Source organism: Anomaloglossus baeobatrachus, chromosome 5 (assembly GCF_048569485.1).
Source record: "Anomaloglossus baeobatrachus isolate aAnoBae1 chromosome 5, aAnoBae1.hap1, whole genome shotgun sequence".
In the NCBI taxonomy this organism is placed as follows: Eukaryota; Metazoa; Chordata; class Amphibia; order Anura; family Aromobatidae; genus Anomaloglossus; species Anomaloglossus baeobatrachus.
The window spans coordinates 464,289,412-464,305,815 of NC_134357.1; the positions used below are offsets into that span (position 1 = coordinate 464,289,412).

A 16,404-nucleotide genomic window follows, 5' to 3' on the forward strand; every position below is an offset into this window, starting at 1 on the left:
CCATTTTTTCCGGACATTACGAGTACCGACTGCGGAGTATGCGAGCATGGTAGTACTTGCTCATCTTTAGCCACTGTACTTCATCCTGTGTAATTTAGAGAATTGGTAAACATTCAGTCTTGTAAAAAGAACACAAAAGGATTGTCATTTATTGCTTTCTAGTAATACTGCCATGTACTTTATATTAGTTTCAAGTGTTAAGGACTTATCCTAATGTGATTTTCCGCTTTTAAAAAAGTGGATTTGTGTAAAGTAACAAAATCAGATAATACTAATGTGACGCCCTGGGCAAGCCAGGGGTCACAGGTCATGACACCACAACACACCCCACATTCCCTGCAGGAACACCAAGGTCAAAACACAAAATCCTTGTTGCCTTCCTCCAGGGGCTGATGTCCACACCAGGGGGTGGGCCAGGCGGTTGGCTCCGCCCGCCGAGGAGTTCACAGCCCTGGAGGCGGGAAAACCAGGCAGTTGAGATTAGTGAGAGATGAAGTTTAGAGTTTGAAGTGAGAGGGAGGTGGTAGAGGAGCTAGAGAGAGGAGTTTGAAGTGAGGGAGAAGGTGACAGCAACAGAACCTGAAGTTGGTCCGGGTGTGTGCCCCGGGCTGAGACAGCAAGGTTGGCAGACGGCGGTGACCGTCTGCAGGAGAGGCTGATTGGAGGTTGCCGAAAGGACCGTGGACGGGTGGTGGCCCGGCGGTACCGAAGCGGTATACGAAGAGAAGCCAGCACCATTGGCAGGAGCCTTTCGGATCCCGGCAAGGCTAGGAGTCGCCGTGAATTTGCCAAATCCGTCAGTTAAGGGGACCTCCTGGGTCTCCCAATAGCCAAAGTCCCGATTGAAGGCAACCGTCCAACCATATTAGAGAGACACCGCCACCGCCAAGGCACCAGTTTCTCAGGGCCAGCGCCTGCGGGCAAAAGAGGGGCTCCTCCGGCTCATATCCAAGCTGGGGAGCGGGTTACCGGTGGGAATCCATCGCTACCAACAACCGTATTTAGGTGCAGGAAAGAGACAGTCACCGCTAACTTGCAGGGAACATCAACACCGCAGCCGTCCGAGGGAGCCGTCCAACCAGCCGCTTGTTTACCGTGAACTGTGTCATCATCCTTGGGCTGAGTGAGTACCTCCGTGCCGTGCGGCACAGCGCTGCCCCTGCGCCCCTGCACCTCAACAGGCCCCATAACCCGCCTGTCAACCACTCTAACTCTCCATCATCGGGCCCCGGGACAACCAACCCCTACCCACGGAGGGGAGAACTAACAACTCTGCTGCTCCCTGTCACCGCTCCCGGGATCCCCATACAGAGCAGCGGTGGTGTCCACACAATCACCACAACCGTGGGTGGCGTCACGGACAATAAATCCCCAAAACCAATCCCCTTTTCACTCACGGGCGAGGAGCGTCGCTCGAGTCCCCGGGATCCGGCCCATCGCTCGAGCCACCGAGCAGCGGAGGCCGCAGCGGCAGCCGGACCTGAGCAGTGGGAGAGTGCAGCATCCCCTCCTCTGCCCGCGACAACTTGGCATCACGAACAGGATCTTACCACTCTGCCGTTGGGTAGAGGTGCGCCTTGTGACCGCCGGAGGTGTCCGGCTGAAAAATTTCGGAAGTCGCCATCTTTGGCGCGAAAAGTTCCCGCTCGAGCGTCTTCTCGAGTAGTGAAGGCGCGAAGGCCAAAACCCCGCCCCGATAGAGGAGGGGCCGGAAAGAGACTAAGGGGGACGAAATGGCGACTGGTCGTATGTAGCCGCGGCTATAAAAGCGGGGACGCCAGGACTCTGCAGCCATCTTGTTCCTGTGAGAAGCCGCCAGCAACATCATGTGGATGCCGTCTCGCAGCACCGTAGCCCCCGCGCCTGGAACCGCGGCGTGGGTGGAGATCCGGACCGCGCAGCTCTACCAGAGGCTGCAGGTCAAAATGCAGCTCCTCATGGAGGAGTGGGAGACCGACATGGCGGATGTCATAGCGACCGTGCGGAGACGCGAGGAGGAAGCTGCGGAAGGGAGGGTGAGTGACCCACGCCCCGATGCCCTTGAAGGGCCGGTCATCGCGGCTGCGGGACCCGGTCTAAACCCTCTCGCCCTGCTACCTCCCTCGCCACCCGTCCCGGAAGCCGTGACCCCGCCACTAGGCCCGCTACCACCGCAACCGGTAGAGATACCCAGCATGCCCACCCAGGCGGACCGACCTGCAGCCGGAGCCCGTAGCCGACCGGAGGTGCTGCCTTGGAAAGCCCCGAAAACCGAACCGGAGGCGTCCCCCGAGAAAGTCCCCGAGCCGGAGCCGACAGCCCGCTCCGTGCCGAAGACTCAGCAGAGGAAAGCCCCTGTGCCCATCCCCCACACCTCGGCTGAGGTTGCGCCGGCTTGCCGCTGCAAGGCGGCGTCCAAGGCCAAGTCACCGCGGGACCTGCCGCCCAGATCAACAGTAGTGGGCAGCGTCCGAGAGGTCTCGTGAGGCCCGACCCGTGCGCCGGAGCTCGCAGCAGCGCCATACTGGGACAGGGAGCCGGTACCGCTGGGCCTGGAAATCGGTGAGAGAGAAAGAAAGAAGGCGAAGATGGTGGCCCGTACGATCCGGGAGAAGGAGAGCCTGAGACAAGCTACCTTCCGGGTCCAGGGCCCGTTGTATGAAGGGCAGGTTAGGCGGTTTGATGTCCGCTGGGGCTATGGATTTATTTATGAACCGGGCCTGGAGGCCGAAGTGTTTATAGCCCGGCGGGATGTGAATGCTCACCTGCCAGAGGAGCACCCCGGTCGTAACCTGATGCCGGGTGACATAGTTCAGTACACCCGGCACTGTGGGGAGAGGGGGTGGTTCGCGCTGGATGCCAAGTTAAGGGGCAGCCAAGAGTCCCGTGTGAGCGCCGTGCCCCCTCCCTCAGGTGATGTCGAGGACTCTGAGTGATGGCAGCGGAGCACCGTTGCACCGTCCCCGTTGGGAAGAAGTGTGTGTGTTTAAAAGTTGAAAGTTTTGCAAAAGATGATAAGTGATTAAACTGAAGATTTACCTGATTACCGTGATTTGGAGCCGGCCGTTGCCGGCATTGTTGTCCCCGTGGGGACCATCCACAATTTATGCATAGGGAACGCTCTATGAACAGGCCCGAGAACTTGCAGGGCAACCACAAACGTTAGTGGCATGTAAATAAATAATGTTTGTTGCAGCAACCGCTACCGCCTCCGGAGAGGCAGGTTGGAGGGAGGGCCCGCAGTGGAGCAGGCTGGGGCCCAGCCACCACAGGAACCGGTGGCTACCCTCTGGAGGGGAAGGACAGATCCCGCTCGGGTAATTTGGTGCAGGACTGGGGTCAAGGGGTGCTGCCTGTTTCTTAGAGGCAGCATCAGGGCCAGGTTACTTGGGTGGGAGAGAGCAGCAGCAGCAACCGTTTGAAATGTTACCGTAACGTTTAAGCAAAGTGCCTCCCGCTGTGGGATGATGTTACTATACTTGTATGTCTTGTTTTTCTTATCTTTTTCAGAAAAATAAAACCGGTGTTGGACGGGCAGCCCGAGGACGGTCTGCGTTTTGCTAAGGGGGAATGTGATGCCCTGGGCAAGCCAGGGGTCACAGGTCATGACACCACAACACACCCCACATTCCCTGCAGGAACACCAAGGTCAAAACACAAAATCCTTGTTGCCTTCCTCCAGGGGCTGATGTCCACACCAGGGGGTGGGCCAGGCGGTTGGCTCCGCCCGTCGAGGAGTTCACAGCCCTGGAGGCGGGAAAACCAGGCAGTTGAGATTAGTGAGAGATGAAGTTTAGAGTTTGAAGTGAGAGGGAGGTGGTAGAGGAGCTAGAGAGAGGAGTTTGAAGTAAGGGAGAAGGTGACAGCAACAGAACCTGAAGTTGGTCCGGGTGTGTGCCCCGGGCTGAGACAGCAAGGTTGGCAGACGGCGGTGACCGTCTGCAGGAGAGGCTGATCGGAGGTTGCCGAAAGGACCGTGGACGGGTGGTGGCCCGGCGGTACCGGAACGGTATACGAAGAGAAGCCAGCACCATTGGCAGGAGCCTTTCGGATCCCGGCAAGGCTAGGAGTCGCCGTGAATTTGCCAAATCCGTCAGTGAAGGGGACCTCCTGGGTCTCCCAACAGCCAAAGTCCCGATTGAAGGCAACGGTCCAACCATATTAGAGAGACACCGCCACCGCCAAGGCACCAGTTTCTCAGGGCCAGCGCCTGCGGGCAAAAGAGGGGCTCCTCCGGCTCATATCCAAGCTGGTGAGCGGGTTACCGGTGGGAATCCATCGCTACCAACAACCGTATTTAGGTGCAGGAAAGAGACAGTCACTGCTAACTTGCAGGGAACATCAACACCGTCCGAGGGAGCCGTCCAACCAGCCGCTTGTTTACCGTGAACTGTGTCATCATCCTTGGGCTGAGTGAGTACCTCCGTGCCGTGCGGCACAGCGCTGCCCCTGCGCCCCTGCACCTCAACAGGCCCCATAACCCGCCTGTCAACCACTCTAACTCTCCATCATCGGGCCCCGGGACAACCAACTCCTACCCACGGAGGGGAGAACTAAGAACTCTGCTGCTCCCTGTCACCGCTCCCGGGATCCCCATACAGAGCAGCGGTGGTGTCCACACAATCACCACAACCGTGGGTGGCGTCACGGACAATAAATCCCCAAAACCAATCCCCTTTTCACTCACGGGCGAGGAGCGTCGCTCGAGTCCCCGGGATCCGGCCCATCGCTCGAGCCACCGAGCAGCGGAGGCCGCAGCGGCAGCCAGACCCGAGCATTGGGAGAGCGCTGCGTCCCCTCCTCCGCCCGCGACACTAACCCTCTCTGCATCCAGAGCCAGTTTTTCCGCCCCGGAAGCATGTTCAGATCACACAGGCTGTTCACAGTAGCACAAGCAACATGTAGCCTTTTTTGTCGTACTGAAAAATGTCTCTCGGGACACAAATGTCTGTAGATTGATTTGACTACCAAATCAATATAACGCTGTAAATGCATCTCGAATCAAGACTTCAGTGATCCTGCTACTGTACTTTATCTCAACACATGGCATAATCCCGAGTAGGACCTGTGTGATGTTCACTGTGGCCTTTTCACAGTGTAGCCCACATGGTCTCCAGAGCTATCTCTGGCTATCATCGAATCCTAGACAAAGGTGAGACTCATTGTTGAAAAGGATAGACCTCCATTCCAGCCTCCATTGCCGTCCTGTTCTGCACTGGGGTAACCTTTGTGAGTGTGAGATCAACAGAGCATCTATAGCTGGACGTCTGACCTTAGACTTGGAATGTAATGTCTAATTTCACTTAGACTTCTAATCTGACTAGACCAACACCATGAAGAGGCCTTCACAAGGGAATATTACACCAGTCCTACTCCAATAACTATGGTGTGGGGTGGCATAATGTATGGTAGCTGAATCCCTCTAGTTTTAATTCTAGCTACACTTACAGCTCAGCATTACATCGATTAGGTGATGGAACAAGTGATACGACCATTTATCCAAAGTGTCCCGGGAACTATTTTTCAAAACAGCAATGCCAGACCCCATGTTGCTCATGCTATTGTGAGCAGAATGCATGGCCTAAACATGCTACCATGGGCTGCAGCATCTCCAGATTCCAGACAACTGGAACGTTGTTAGTCGGCAATTGCAAAAGGAGCTGCCAGCATGGCGAACCTTCCTCAGACAACCATTAATAACCTCATTGATAAAATGCCAAAGCTGTAAATGCGGGTATTTCTGTGCATGGTGCTCATACACAATACTAAATAAATTGAGAATTTTGGAAAATTTAGTTTTCATTTTGTTATTATTTGCATATTATTAACATGTCTATCCATACTGTGATTTTTTTTTTATTCCACAACTTTTCCTTCTTGGTCTTGTTGCAAATTCATTATTGTCAGAGTTTATTATTTTTCAGGTTTATCACCTTTTGAAGAATTATACCTTTTTTTGTTTCAGTGCCATCCATTAAAACAGAGCCTCTTGATGAATATCCCCCCATAATTGGGAGCAGCGCGCATACTGGGCTAGGAACAGCGCCACAAGCCTTCTACCCCCAGCATCCACTAGGCAGTGATTCCCCTTCCTGCTTAGTGGCCAACTTGGTCTCTTGTCAACAAGTACGAGCTGGCCTCCCATCACCAGATTCAAGATATCCACAGCAAAGCCCATCAGCAGCTATGTACCAAAGAAGCAAAAGTCTTAGTCCCAGTCAACTAAGTTATCACCAGCCCTCTCTGGTGGCTTCTCAGATCACCATTCCAGATCCTCATAGATCCGTCCTTGTCCATACAAGCTCTCCAGTCCAATCTGCAGCTAACCCTCAACCATCTCCAGTTATCCATTATTCACCCACCAACCATCAGATGAGATGTGGAAGCCACCAAGAGTTCCAGCACATCATGTGCTCCGACTTCACTCCCAGTCTTACGCGACCAACCCAAGCACAAAGAATAAGTCCCACCAACTATCCCACTGTAATCCAACAGCAGTCCAACAACCAGAGGTCTCCTAAAAATGGTCCTCCAGCCACAGAACAGAAGGAAATTTTACCTTCAGGGGTCACTGTTAAGCAAGAACAGAACCTGGATCAGGCCTACTTGGATGATGGTAAGGACTTTCTAATTCTGCTAAAATGTGCTCAGCCTGCAAATTTCCAAGCTGTCAAATTAATAATGTACTGCAAAATAACTGTGTCATCATATTAGGATATACAACATTTGCACCAAATGGTACTTCCACATTAACACTTTGTTGTAGTCTAAAAGCTACACGTTTCAAAACGACTGCGAAACGTGTGGGAGGGTTAGTGCGAAAATACTAAAAGTGAATGCTGCGATGAACATTTTCTTTTTTTTATTTGTAGTAGGAAAGTGAAAACATTTTTGTATAAAAAAAAGGAATATTTCCACTTAATATAGCGGATGGGGTTTCATGGTAATGGCAAGTTATGAGAATGCAAAAGCAAAAATGTAACAAATGTACTGACTCACACAGCCCTTCATACCTAGTAATCACTAATGGGGGAATCTGCTACAATATCTCACTATTCTTAGTAATATTAGTCGGTATTTCAAACTTTTGTCATGATTGTATTTCAACATCGTAGTGAGAATGTGTAAGATATGAAGTTTTATAGCTTGTAGCTCATAATGTAAAATCAGATAAGAAATCACATGCTTCTTTTAAGATCTAGGACCTTTGTAGGTTTCTTCTCATATTATATAACAAGCTTGCTCAGAATCTGCAGACAGTTTGGGGCTCTGTCTCTTTTCCACCTACTTGACCAAGGCAAATAGTAAGGGCAGTGGTGTAATTAGAGTCCAATGGGCTCCGGTGCAAAATATGGACCTGTCAGTCACCCACCCCTTGCAAGTTGGTCAGATGTATGGATCGCTGTAGCATTGTAAATACTAACACATAAGTGTTGCCACCTCAAACCCCTTCGTTATGTAGTAATGTCTCCAATGATATGCCCCTTCTATGTATATATGCCTGCCATCTTGGTCCTCTTCCTGGTATATAGAATCATGGCCGAAATTGTTGGCACCTTTGAAATTGTTCCAGAAAATGAAAAATTTCTCTCAAAAAATTGTTGGAATTACACATTTTATTATTCACATCACATGTGTATTTCCTTTATGTGCATTGGAACAATGAAAAAAAAAAACAAAGAAAAAAGATAAATTGGACATAATTTCACTCAAGACCCCCAAAATGGTCCAAACACGATTGTTGGCACCTTTCCAAAATTATGGGTAAACAACTTTGTTTCAAGCATGTGATACTCGTTCAAACTCACCTGTGGCAAGTAAGAGATATGGGCAATATGAAAATCACACCTGAAACCAGATAAAAATGGGAGAAGTTGACTCAATCTTTGCATTGTGTTTGTGTTAGCCACACTAAGAATGGAGAATATAAGATAAGAATAGAACTGTCTGAGAACTTTAGAACCCAAATTGTTGAAAAATATCAACAATCTCAAAGTTACAAGTCCATCTCTAGAGATCATGATGTTCCTTTGTCCACATTGAACAATGGCGGAGAAAAAGTCATTAAAAGTTGCAACCACAGAATAGTCTGGATGGTGGATAAGCAACACCAATCAAGTTACAAAGAAATTCAAGCTGTCCCGCAGGCTCGGGGTGCACCAGTGTCGGCCCAAATTATCCATCTACATTTGATTAAAATGAAACATTATGGTTGGAGACCCAGGAGGACCCCACTGCTGACATGGAGACATAAAAAAGCTAGACTGCAGTTTGCCAAAATGTACGTGAGATAGCCAAAATCCTTCTGGGAAAGCATCTTCTGGACAGATGAGACCAAGATAGAGCTTTTTTTTTTTGTAAAGCACAGCATTTTACTGTTTACTGAAAACAAATGAGTCCTACAAATAAAAAAACACAGTACCTTCAGCCACATGTGGCTGAGGATCAAAGATGTTTTGGGGTTGTTTTGCTTCCTCTGGCACCGTGTGCCTTGATTACATGCAAGACAGCATTATATCTGAAGATTACCAAAGGATTTTGGGTGGCAATGTAGTGTCCCATGTCAGAAAGCTAGGTTTGCGTCCTAGGTCATGGGTCTTCCAGTAGGACAATTACTCAAAAAATATGTCAAGAAGCCCCAGAAACGGATGGAAACAAAGTGATGGAGAGTTCTGAAGTGGCAGCAACAAGTTATGATCTAAATATTGAACACCTGTGGAGAGATCTTAAAATTGCTGTTGGGAGAAGATACCATCAAATATTAGAGACTGTTTGCAAAAGAAGAGTGGTCCAAAATTCTAGTTGAAAGGTCTAAGAAGCTTGTGGATGTCTACAGGAAGTGATTGATTGCAACTATTCATTCTAAAGGGTGGTGAACTACATATTAAAGAGGAGCAACGACTAAAATTTTCATATATAAACTAAAGCCAGTGCTATACTGGTGCTATCATGCTGATTCTATACATACCTTTAGTTGTGAGATCGGATGTATACTTTCTGAAATATATTCAAGTAAAGTTTGTGAAATGCACTGTTACTTGATGATAGGTGCTGCAGAATATCTAATAGGTGGGTCGGGTTTTGCTAGTTATTCCCACCCCTGTCTGCTGCCTGTCCTTTTTCCCATGTCTCTGTTATTACAGGGGGAAGAAGGAGGGAGGAAGGACAGGGGGGAGGAAGGACAGGCACACATGGGTGGGAATAACTAGCAAAACCTGACTCTCCTATTAGATATTCCATTGCACCTCTCATCAAGTAACAGTACATTTCACAAACTTTACTTGCCTATATCACAGAAAGTTTACATCCAATCTCCCAATTAAAGGTGTATATATAGAATCAGCATGATAGCACCAGTATAGCACTGGGTTTAGTTTATATATGAAAATCCTAGTGGTTGCTCCTCTTTATGAGGATGCCAACAATTTTATCCTGATCATTTTTGGAATTTTATGTGAAATTATATCCAATTTGCCTTTTTTCCCTCATTTTTTTCTTGTGTTGTTTCAATAAAGACAAAGGAAGTAAACATGAGTATAGAAAAACATGTGTAATTGCAATAATTTTCTGCAACGATTTCAAGAGTGCCAAGACTTTTGGCCATAACTGTATGTCCTTGTATATTTGACCCCCTTCCTGGTTTATGTGTCTCACATCCTGATACAGTATATGTATTCACCATCCTTGTATGTCCTTCATTCTGGGCCCATCCTGGTATATATGTCCCCCATCTTAGGTCCTTTCCTGGTATATATGTGCTCAGTCTGCTGCTATTCTCTAACGTATAAAACTCCCCAAAACTCCACTTCAACGACGAGTGGTGTTCTCTTCTTTAGCCAGTGCAGAGGCCGGCAACTGACTTTGGCGTGCCTGCTGTGGCGACAAATGATGTTACTGCCATGAGACACCAATGCCTGGCATGCTGACGTCAGCTGCTGGCCTCTGATTGGGTCTCTGGGGCTCAATGGGTCTCTGCACCGCAGTACGCTTCAACTGAATGCACGTCCTTCTACAAACATCCAGCTGATGTAAGCACTGAGGTTTGTGGGCCCTGCTCCTGCATGGGCCTGATTGCGGTCTCGGCCTCTACGTAAGGTTATTTGCACCCAGTGATTACGCCCTGTAGCCACATGAAAAAACCCTACAAAGCCTTTGTATAGAACTAACATAATTCACATTACTGCTCACAAGTCTTTTGTTATTTATTGTAAACGCTTCTGAGTTTAGAAACCTCTAAGGGGTTCAAATAAGTAATGTTTTAAGTCTTCAGGTGGCTACTTTTGTAAGATTTGACTATATCTCTTCTGCTTAAAAAAAAATCCAGAACCCATGTGGAAATTGTACCCTATGGATTTTCGTAATGTATTTCAGATTTTCTTCTCTAAGTTATATCCCATGTAGACCCATTGGTCTTGCATACTAAGGGGTACTTTGCACACTACAACATCGCAGGTGCGATGTCGGTGGGGTCAAATCGAAAGTGACGCACATCCGGCGTCGCTGTCGACATCGGAGTATGTGAATTCTTTTTGCTACGATTAACAAGCGCAAAAGCGTTGAAATTGTATGATCGGTGTAGCGTCGGTCATTTCCATAATTTCGGAAGGACCGATGTTACGATGTTCCTCGTTCCCGCAGCAGCACACATCGCTGTGTGTGAAGCCGCAGGAGCGAGGAACATCTCCTTACCTGTGTCCCGGCTGCAATGCGGAAGGAAGGAGGTGGGTGGGATGTTTACGTCCCGCTCATCTCCACCCCTCCGCTTCTATTGGCCGCCTGCCATGTGACGTCGCTGTGACGCCGCACGGCCCGCCTCCTTAGGAAGGAGGCGGTTCGCCGGCCAGAGTGATGTCGCAGGGCAGGTAAGTGCATGTGAAGCTGCCGTAGTGATAATGTTCGCTACGGCAGCTATCAAAAGATATCGCAGCTGCGACGGGGGCAGGGACTATCACACTCGGCATCGCAGCATCGGCTTGCGATGTCGTAGTGTGCAAAGTACCCCTAAGAGATTATGCATACAACTTTTATTCAGGTTGACAAAGAGTTTTCCAAGAGGAAAACACATCAGGAAATGCTGTTTTTTTTGTTTTTTTTTTTGTTTCCTTAAGCATAATTTTATTTTTTTTAATTGTTTTCTGAATGCTATTTTCTATGTTTTTGTCTGCTGGCATTATCTTTTTTATTATTTCCTTCAGCATTTTTCAAGCACTTTTGGGGCATCTTTTTTTGGGGGGCTTTTTCAGACATTTTTTAACTCCATTCAAAAATGAAGAAACTGCTAGCCTTTTTCAAGCAAAAACACTGGCAAAAAAAACTCAAAAAGACTCCCAGGCATCTTTTAGCCTTCCCATTGACTTGTTTTATAAATTATAGCAATCAGAAAACCCCTGAAGAATGGTTAGGTCACTACTTTTACTGCTTGGCATTTTTGGTAGCCTGAACTGGTTAAAAGACGTTCAAAAATAGAGCATTTCTGGCGCTTTTTCAGGCAGTTTCAGAACCCACCCGTCTGAAAAAACATGGTGTGCGTATACCTCTTTATTTTATTAATGATTTTTAGTTATATATTTTTTTATTATTTTTCATTTATTCCACATATTGTGACCGCAATAATGGTCATAAAAGACATTTGGAAGACATTTCAACATTTCGACTTTTTTTTTTTTTTTACCTGATTTTTACCTATTACTGGGACAAATATATAACCCCTAGTTTCAGGGGAAATTCCGGCTCCTGTCTGCATAACAGACCTGACTGGGTCTTCAAGGACCAAGCAACTCCTACTCTTTCTCTACAGCCATTAATTAGATAATCACTGGTTCTGTAGGAGAAAGTGCCAATAGTGCTTGTTATCACTGTATACGCAGCACTTGTTTATAATAAACCATGTCTGCCTTCTCTATGGTGATTCCAGCTGTGACAGCCGGCACCCTGCTTCCAAAGTGTGCAGCTTCTCTACTAGGCTTTTAGAACGTCACTGCAAAGTCGAACAGGGACTGCCTGAACGTTTATCGCCTATGGGCTCCAGTTTTATGACTAATGGGACACATTTACATCAGTTAGAACTAATCACTTCAGTAACATTCACATGAATGTAATCATCAGGTGTGCACCACTTCCCAGCTTCTTGCTTTCTGGTGGATGGAGGGTGGTGCTCTCCCCTGATTGACAGTTCAGTCCAGCAACATGGTCGAGTTTCTGGCCTGAATTATGTGCACTCCGGTGCTGCTGTATGAGGTATGGGAAGTACAGTGGGGCTGAATCTGGTTGGGATCAGGAGTGAACTGCGCACTCCAGCTATTCCAGCCAAGATCGGTGCAGTGCTTTCAAGCTCAGCACAAAAAGCTTGTAAACACTGCATATGGTCTAGCAGCAATGGCCAGTCCACTTGTCAACCGTCAATAAACAATAAAAATGAATACATAATAGGCTGGAAAAATCAACTTAATTACAAACTTTTTAACCTAATATAAAGTATGGTAATAACTAAAGATGAGCGATTAGTGAAATATTCAGGTTCGGATTATGCTATCCTAATACCTAGTACTATTCCAGTCTTCATCACAAATAACAAATCTAATGCAAGTCAATGGGGAACCTGGGAATTTTTCTTGAAGATTTCCCAGAAAAATGCTCAGGTTCCATTGAGGCTCACGGCCCATGTAATAGCAGTGAGCGGGATTAGTGGACTCACTGAAACACAGGTGGAACCTGAGCTTACCTTTTAATGGAAGGGGCTTAACTAAGCGCCCATTGTGAGACAGATGCCAGGTACCACTCCCAGGGCAGTGACCGGGACTGGGGCAGTTGACCCCAAGGGCAGGTGATGGACACAGGGATAGACAGGTACAGGCGGAATGACTGAGGAAGGCTGTACAAGCGGGTATGGACAGGAATGGTGTGCACGGTAGGGACAGACAGGTATGGGAAGGCAGGTACTGGAGATGGACACAGGGATAACAGGACAGGAGCTCAGGACCTGACAATTAGCTAGGTAGCAGTCTGGAACACTGACTGGTTAACTAGAAGCATTGTGCAGGCACCTCCCCTAATGGGAGGATGCCTTAAATTCACTGTGCCTCTCTTTCCTGGAAATAGCACGCCGGCCCTATAAGAGGAAGGCCGGAGTGCACACGCGCATCTCAGGGGCACTTCCAGAAACCCTGTGCAGCATGCACATTGCACAGGGCCCAGGAGGGGAAGGAGGCAACACCATAAGTGGATGGCTGGAGGAGTGCGGGAAGGACGCAACCCAGCCAGGAAGGGGAGTAAGTCGGCATCTCTACAGAAGCGCTGCCCCATTGACTTGCATTAGATTTGTCTTTTTTGTGACGAATACTGTAATAGTACTCGGTATTCAAATAGCATAATCCAAACTTGATATCACCCATATCTAGTAATAATCCTTTTAGTTATTGTTATTTGTAATTAAGGTTTTTAGGCAAAACTGATAAAAAATAAGTTTTATTGAAACAAATTGAATAAAATACAGATGCTCCATTGGCCAAGTTCTGGGTACAATGTGAATTTCACATGTAGACATCACTCTGTCCCTATGTGTATAATCCCATCAGCAGCCCAGTCCTGCCAGAACCTGAATTTCTTTTCTGCTAATTAAGTATATAATGCTGTAATAGGTAAGACTATGAGAAGAAAAGGTAAATCTCTCCTTGGGAGGTAGGAAAAAGCTGAGGAGATTTGTCTGCATTCAGTCTCTGTACGATCACTTTCTGGATGATCCTCCTGTACCTGAGTAATGCCGATGTCTGCCCTGACATCATCTCTGTCTGTGCTACTTTTATTCTTTGCTCATAACATTTTAAATAGGTCTGGTAAAATTCAATGAAAATCTAGATAAGTATTTTCCACTTCTTTACTGTGCAACCTTTAAGTGTCCATGACGCTGGCCAAAGTTTGGGCTGCCAATATGGAGACAGTTAAATGTGTAAATAAAATACGCGATCGCCTCAAAGATAGTTGAAGGCCCCAAGTCCTGTCTGCTTGGTAACATTCCTCTCGATTATAAGAGTCCTTTTCTTCTGAGGATTATAAATAACATGGAGCTGCGTGTAGTATAATGACTGGGTTTGTATTCTGTGGCCCGCAGTCATCTGGCTGCTCATACTCTGTGCGCAGCAGCTCTCTCCAACACTTCATTCTGGATCAATGAACGTTGACTTATGCCGGCGTCACACGGGACAATCTATCATGCGATCGCTCGAGCGATCGTACCCGCCCCCGTCGTTTGTGTGTCACGGGCAATTAGTTGCCCGTGGAGCACAAAGTCGTTAACCCCCGTCACACGCACTCACCTTCCGAGCGACGTCGCTGTGGGCGGCGAACATATTCTTCCTGAAGGGGGGGGACATTCGGCATCACAGCGACATCACACAGTGGCTGGCCAATAGAAGTGGAGGGGCGGAGATGCGTGGAACGTAAACATCCCGCCCACCTCTTTCCTTCCGCATTGCCGGCGGGACGCAGGTAAGTTTAGTTCGTCGTTCCCGAGGTGTCACACGAAGCGACGTGTGCTGCCATGGGAACGATGAACAACCGGAGCACAAAAGGAGGACCGACATTTTGAAAATGAATGACGTGTCAATGAGCAACAATAAGGTGAGTATTTTTGCTCGTTCACAGTCGTTTGGAGGTGTCACACGGTACAATATCTCTGACGATGCCGGATGTGCGTCACGGAATCCGTGACCCCGACGACATATCGCCCGATATATCGTACCGTGTAACGCCGGCATTAGTCTTGTACTAGATCATCACTGTTTCACCAATCACCTGGGAAGGTTTTTTCACTTTGAAATCTCCACTAGGAATCAGCTACCTGTAAAAATTTGGGAACATTACTGCAGATCCTGCTTTGTGCTGCAATATAATGTTATCATCTCACCTATCTAAGGGATAACTCTTCTCCTTGGAGCATAACATACCTAGCATGTCCGTGTGTAAGGATACTGATAAGCCAAGCAATGCTACAAGCCTCCTTACACTGGCAAGGAAATTGTCTCTTCAATGAGGAAGTAGACGAACTCTAGTGCCACCTATTGCAGGTAGCAATCCTAGAAGTCACAAGTGACTCTTTAATTGGAGCTTAAAATCTTCTCACCTCTGGCATGCTGGATTTGTGTGAGAGTCTCCGCAAGGAGAATAGCTTTCCCTTTTCCACTAGGAGAGACGTTACCTCTTAGGCCGGTTTCACATTTGCGCCATTTTGATGGAAACGGAATCCAGCACAGATGCAGTACAGTTCATTTATTTACAGTGGAAGCGCGACACCATGTGGACACATTCGGTTGTGTATGAAGCACACAACCGCATGGTGTCGTGCTTCCACTGTAAATAAATGAACTGTACTGCATCTGTGCTGGATTCCGTTTCTGTCAAAATGGCGCAAATGTGAAACCGGTCTTAGATTCCAGTTAAGAGCCTCTCATGCAGCAAAATCAAATCTCATGCTTCGCACTGATGAGGGTCAACACCCAGAAACATCGTAGTTACAAACTGAGATTCTGATTTGGCTTTTATACTAAGTCATATGGCAAGGCTCATTAAAGGGTCAACTTTTAGGATTGCTACTTCCTACGGTTGGCACTAGAGTTCAAGTCTTCTCCGTCTATGAAGAGGCTTCTCACTTTTTTTATGTTCAGGATGTTTATAAAGGGGGTAACATCAATGTGTGGTCATCTCCTCCTAGTAAAACCTCCCTATCGTAGTCACGTTTCCCACTATATTTCCTACATCATCCAGCTCTCAGATTACGTAGCAAAAACATGGTGACAGATTCCATTTAATTAGAACATTTTCTAGCTCTTCGTTATACAGTAAACAACCCAGTACTTGGTAGGAAATGCTCTGGATTTCCTCTACTATATGTACAGTAGTTTACAAAGGATGCCCAGATGGTCGTCGCAAACTCTCTCTATTAGATCTGTTCCGATTTGGAATGGATGTGATTAATGAATATTCCCACTCACTATCAACAGGCACAGATCTTATATCCTCATGCAATTTGTGTATTAATCTGATTCATTTTGATGTGATAGATGGTTGAGCAAAAATATTGGCTTTTTTTTCTATTTTTTACACCCGTCCATCTTTTTATAAAAATGGGAAGGACTTAGTTGGAGGGTGTGAGTGAAATGCACTCCTTCTATGCCATTGGAACTCCAAATTAATAATATTTGTTTTACAAGCGCTTGGGAAATCATTGCAGCACGCACACTTTGTGGTGTACTGAACGTTTCTTCTTTATTACCCCATGTGACCAGTTTATATAGTATCCCAAACAAAGAAATAACTTTTCAGAACTATGCACCAATAAGAGCCACAGGGGTGTGTAGAAATGTGAAACTTCCCCACCCGTTAGTGTTAGCTGAACCCTATGACAACATTCAGTTATAAGACAAGATGGCA

At 47.2% G+C, this 16,404-nt stretch overlaps 1 protein-coding gene across 4 annotated transcripts in view; it reads left to right on the forward strand.

Annotated features, from left to right (window-relative positions):
- NFATC2 (nuclear factor of activated T cells 2) overlaps positions 1-16,404 on the forward strand; it is a 207,475-nt gene that overhangs the window by 129,985 nt on the left and 61,086 nt on the right. For all 4 annotated transcript variants that reach the window (XM_075350594.1, XM_075350593.1, XM_075350595.1 and 1 more), the window contains exon 9: positions 5,945-6,595. In XM_075350594.1, coding sequence (XP_075206709.1) covers positions 5,945-6,595 — 651 coding nt within the window. The remainder of the gene's footprint in view (positions 1-5,944; positions 6,596-16,404) is intronic.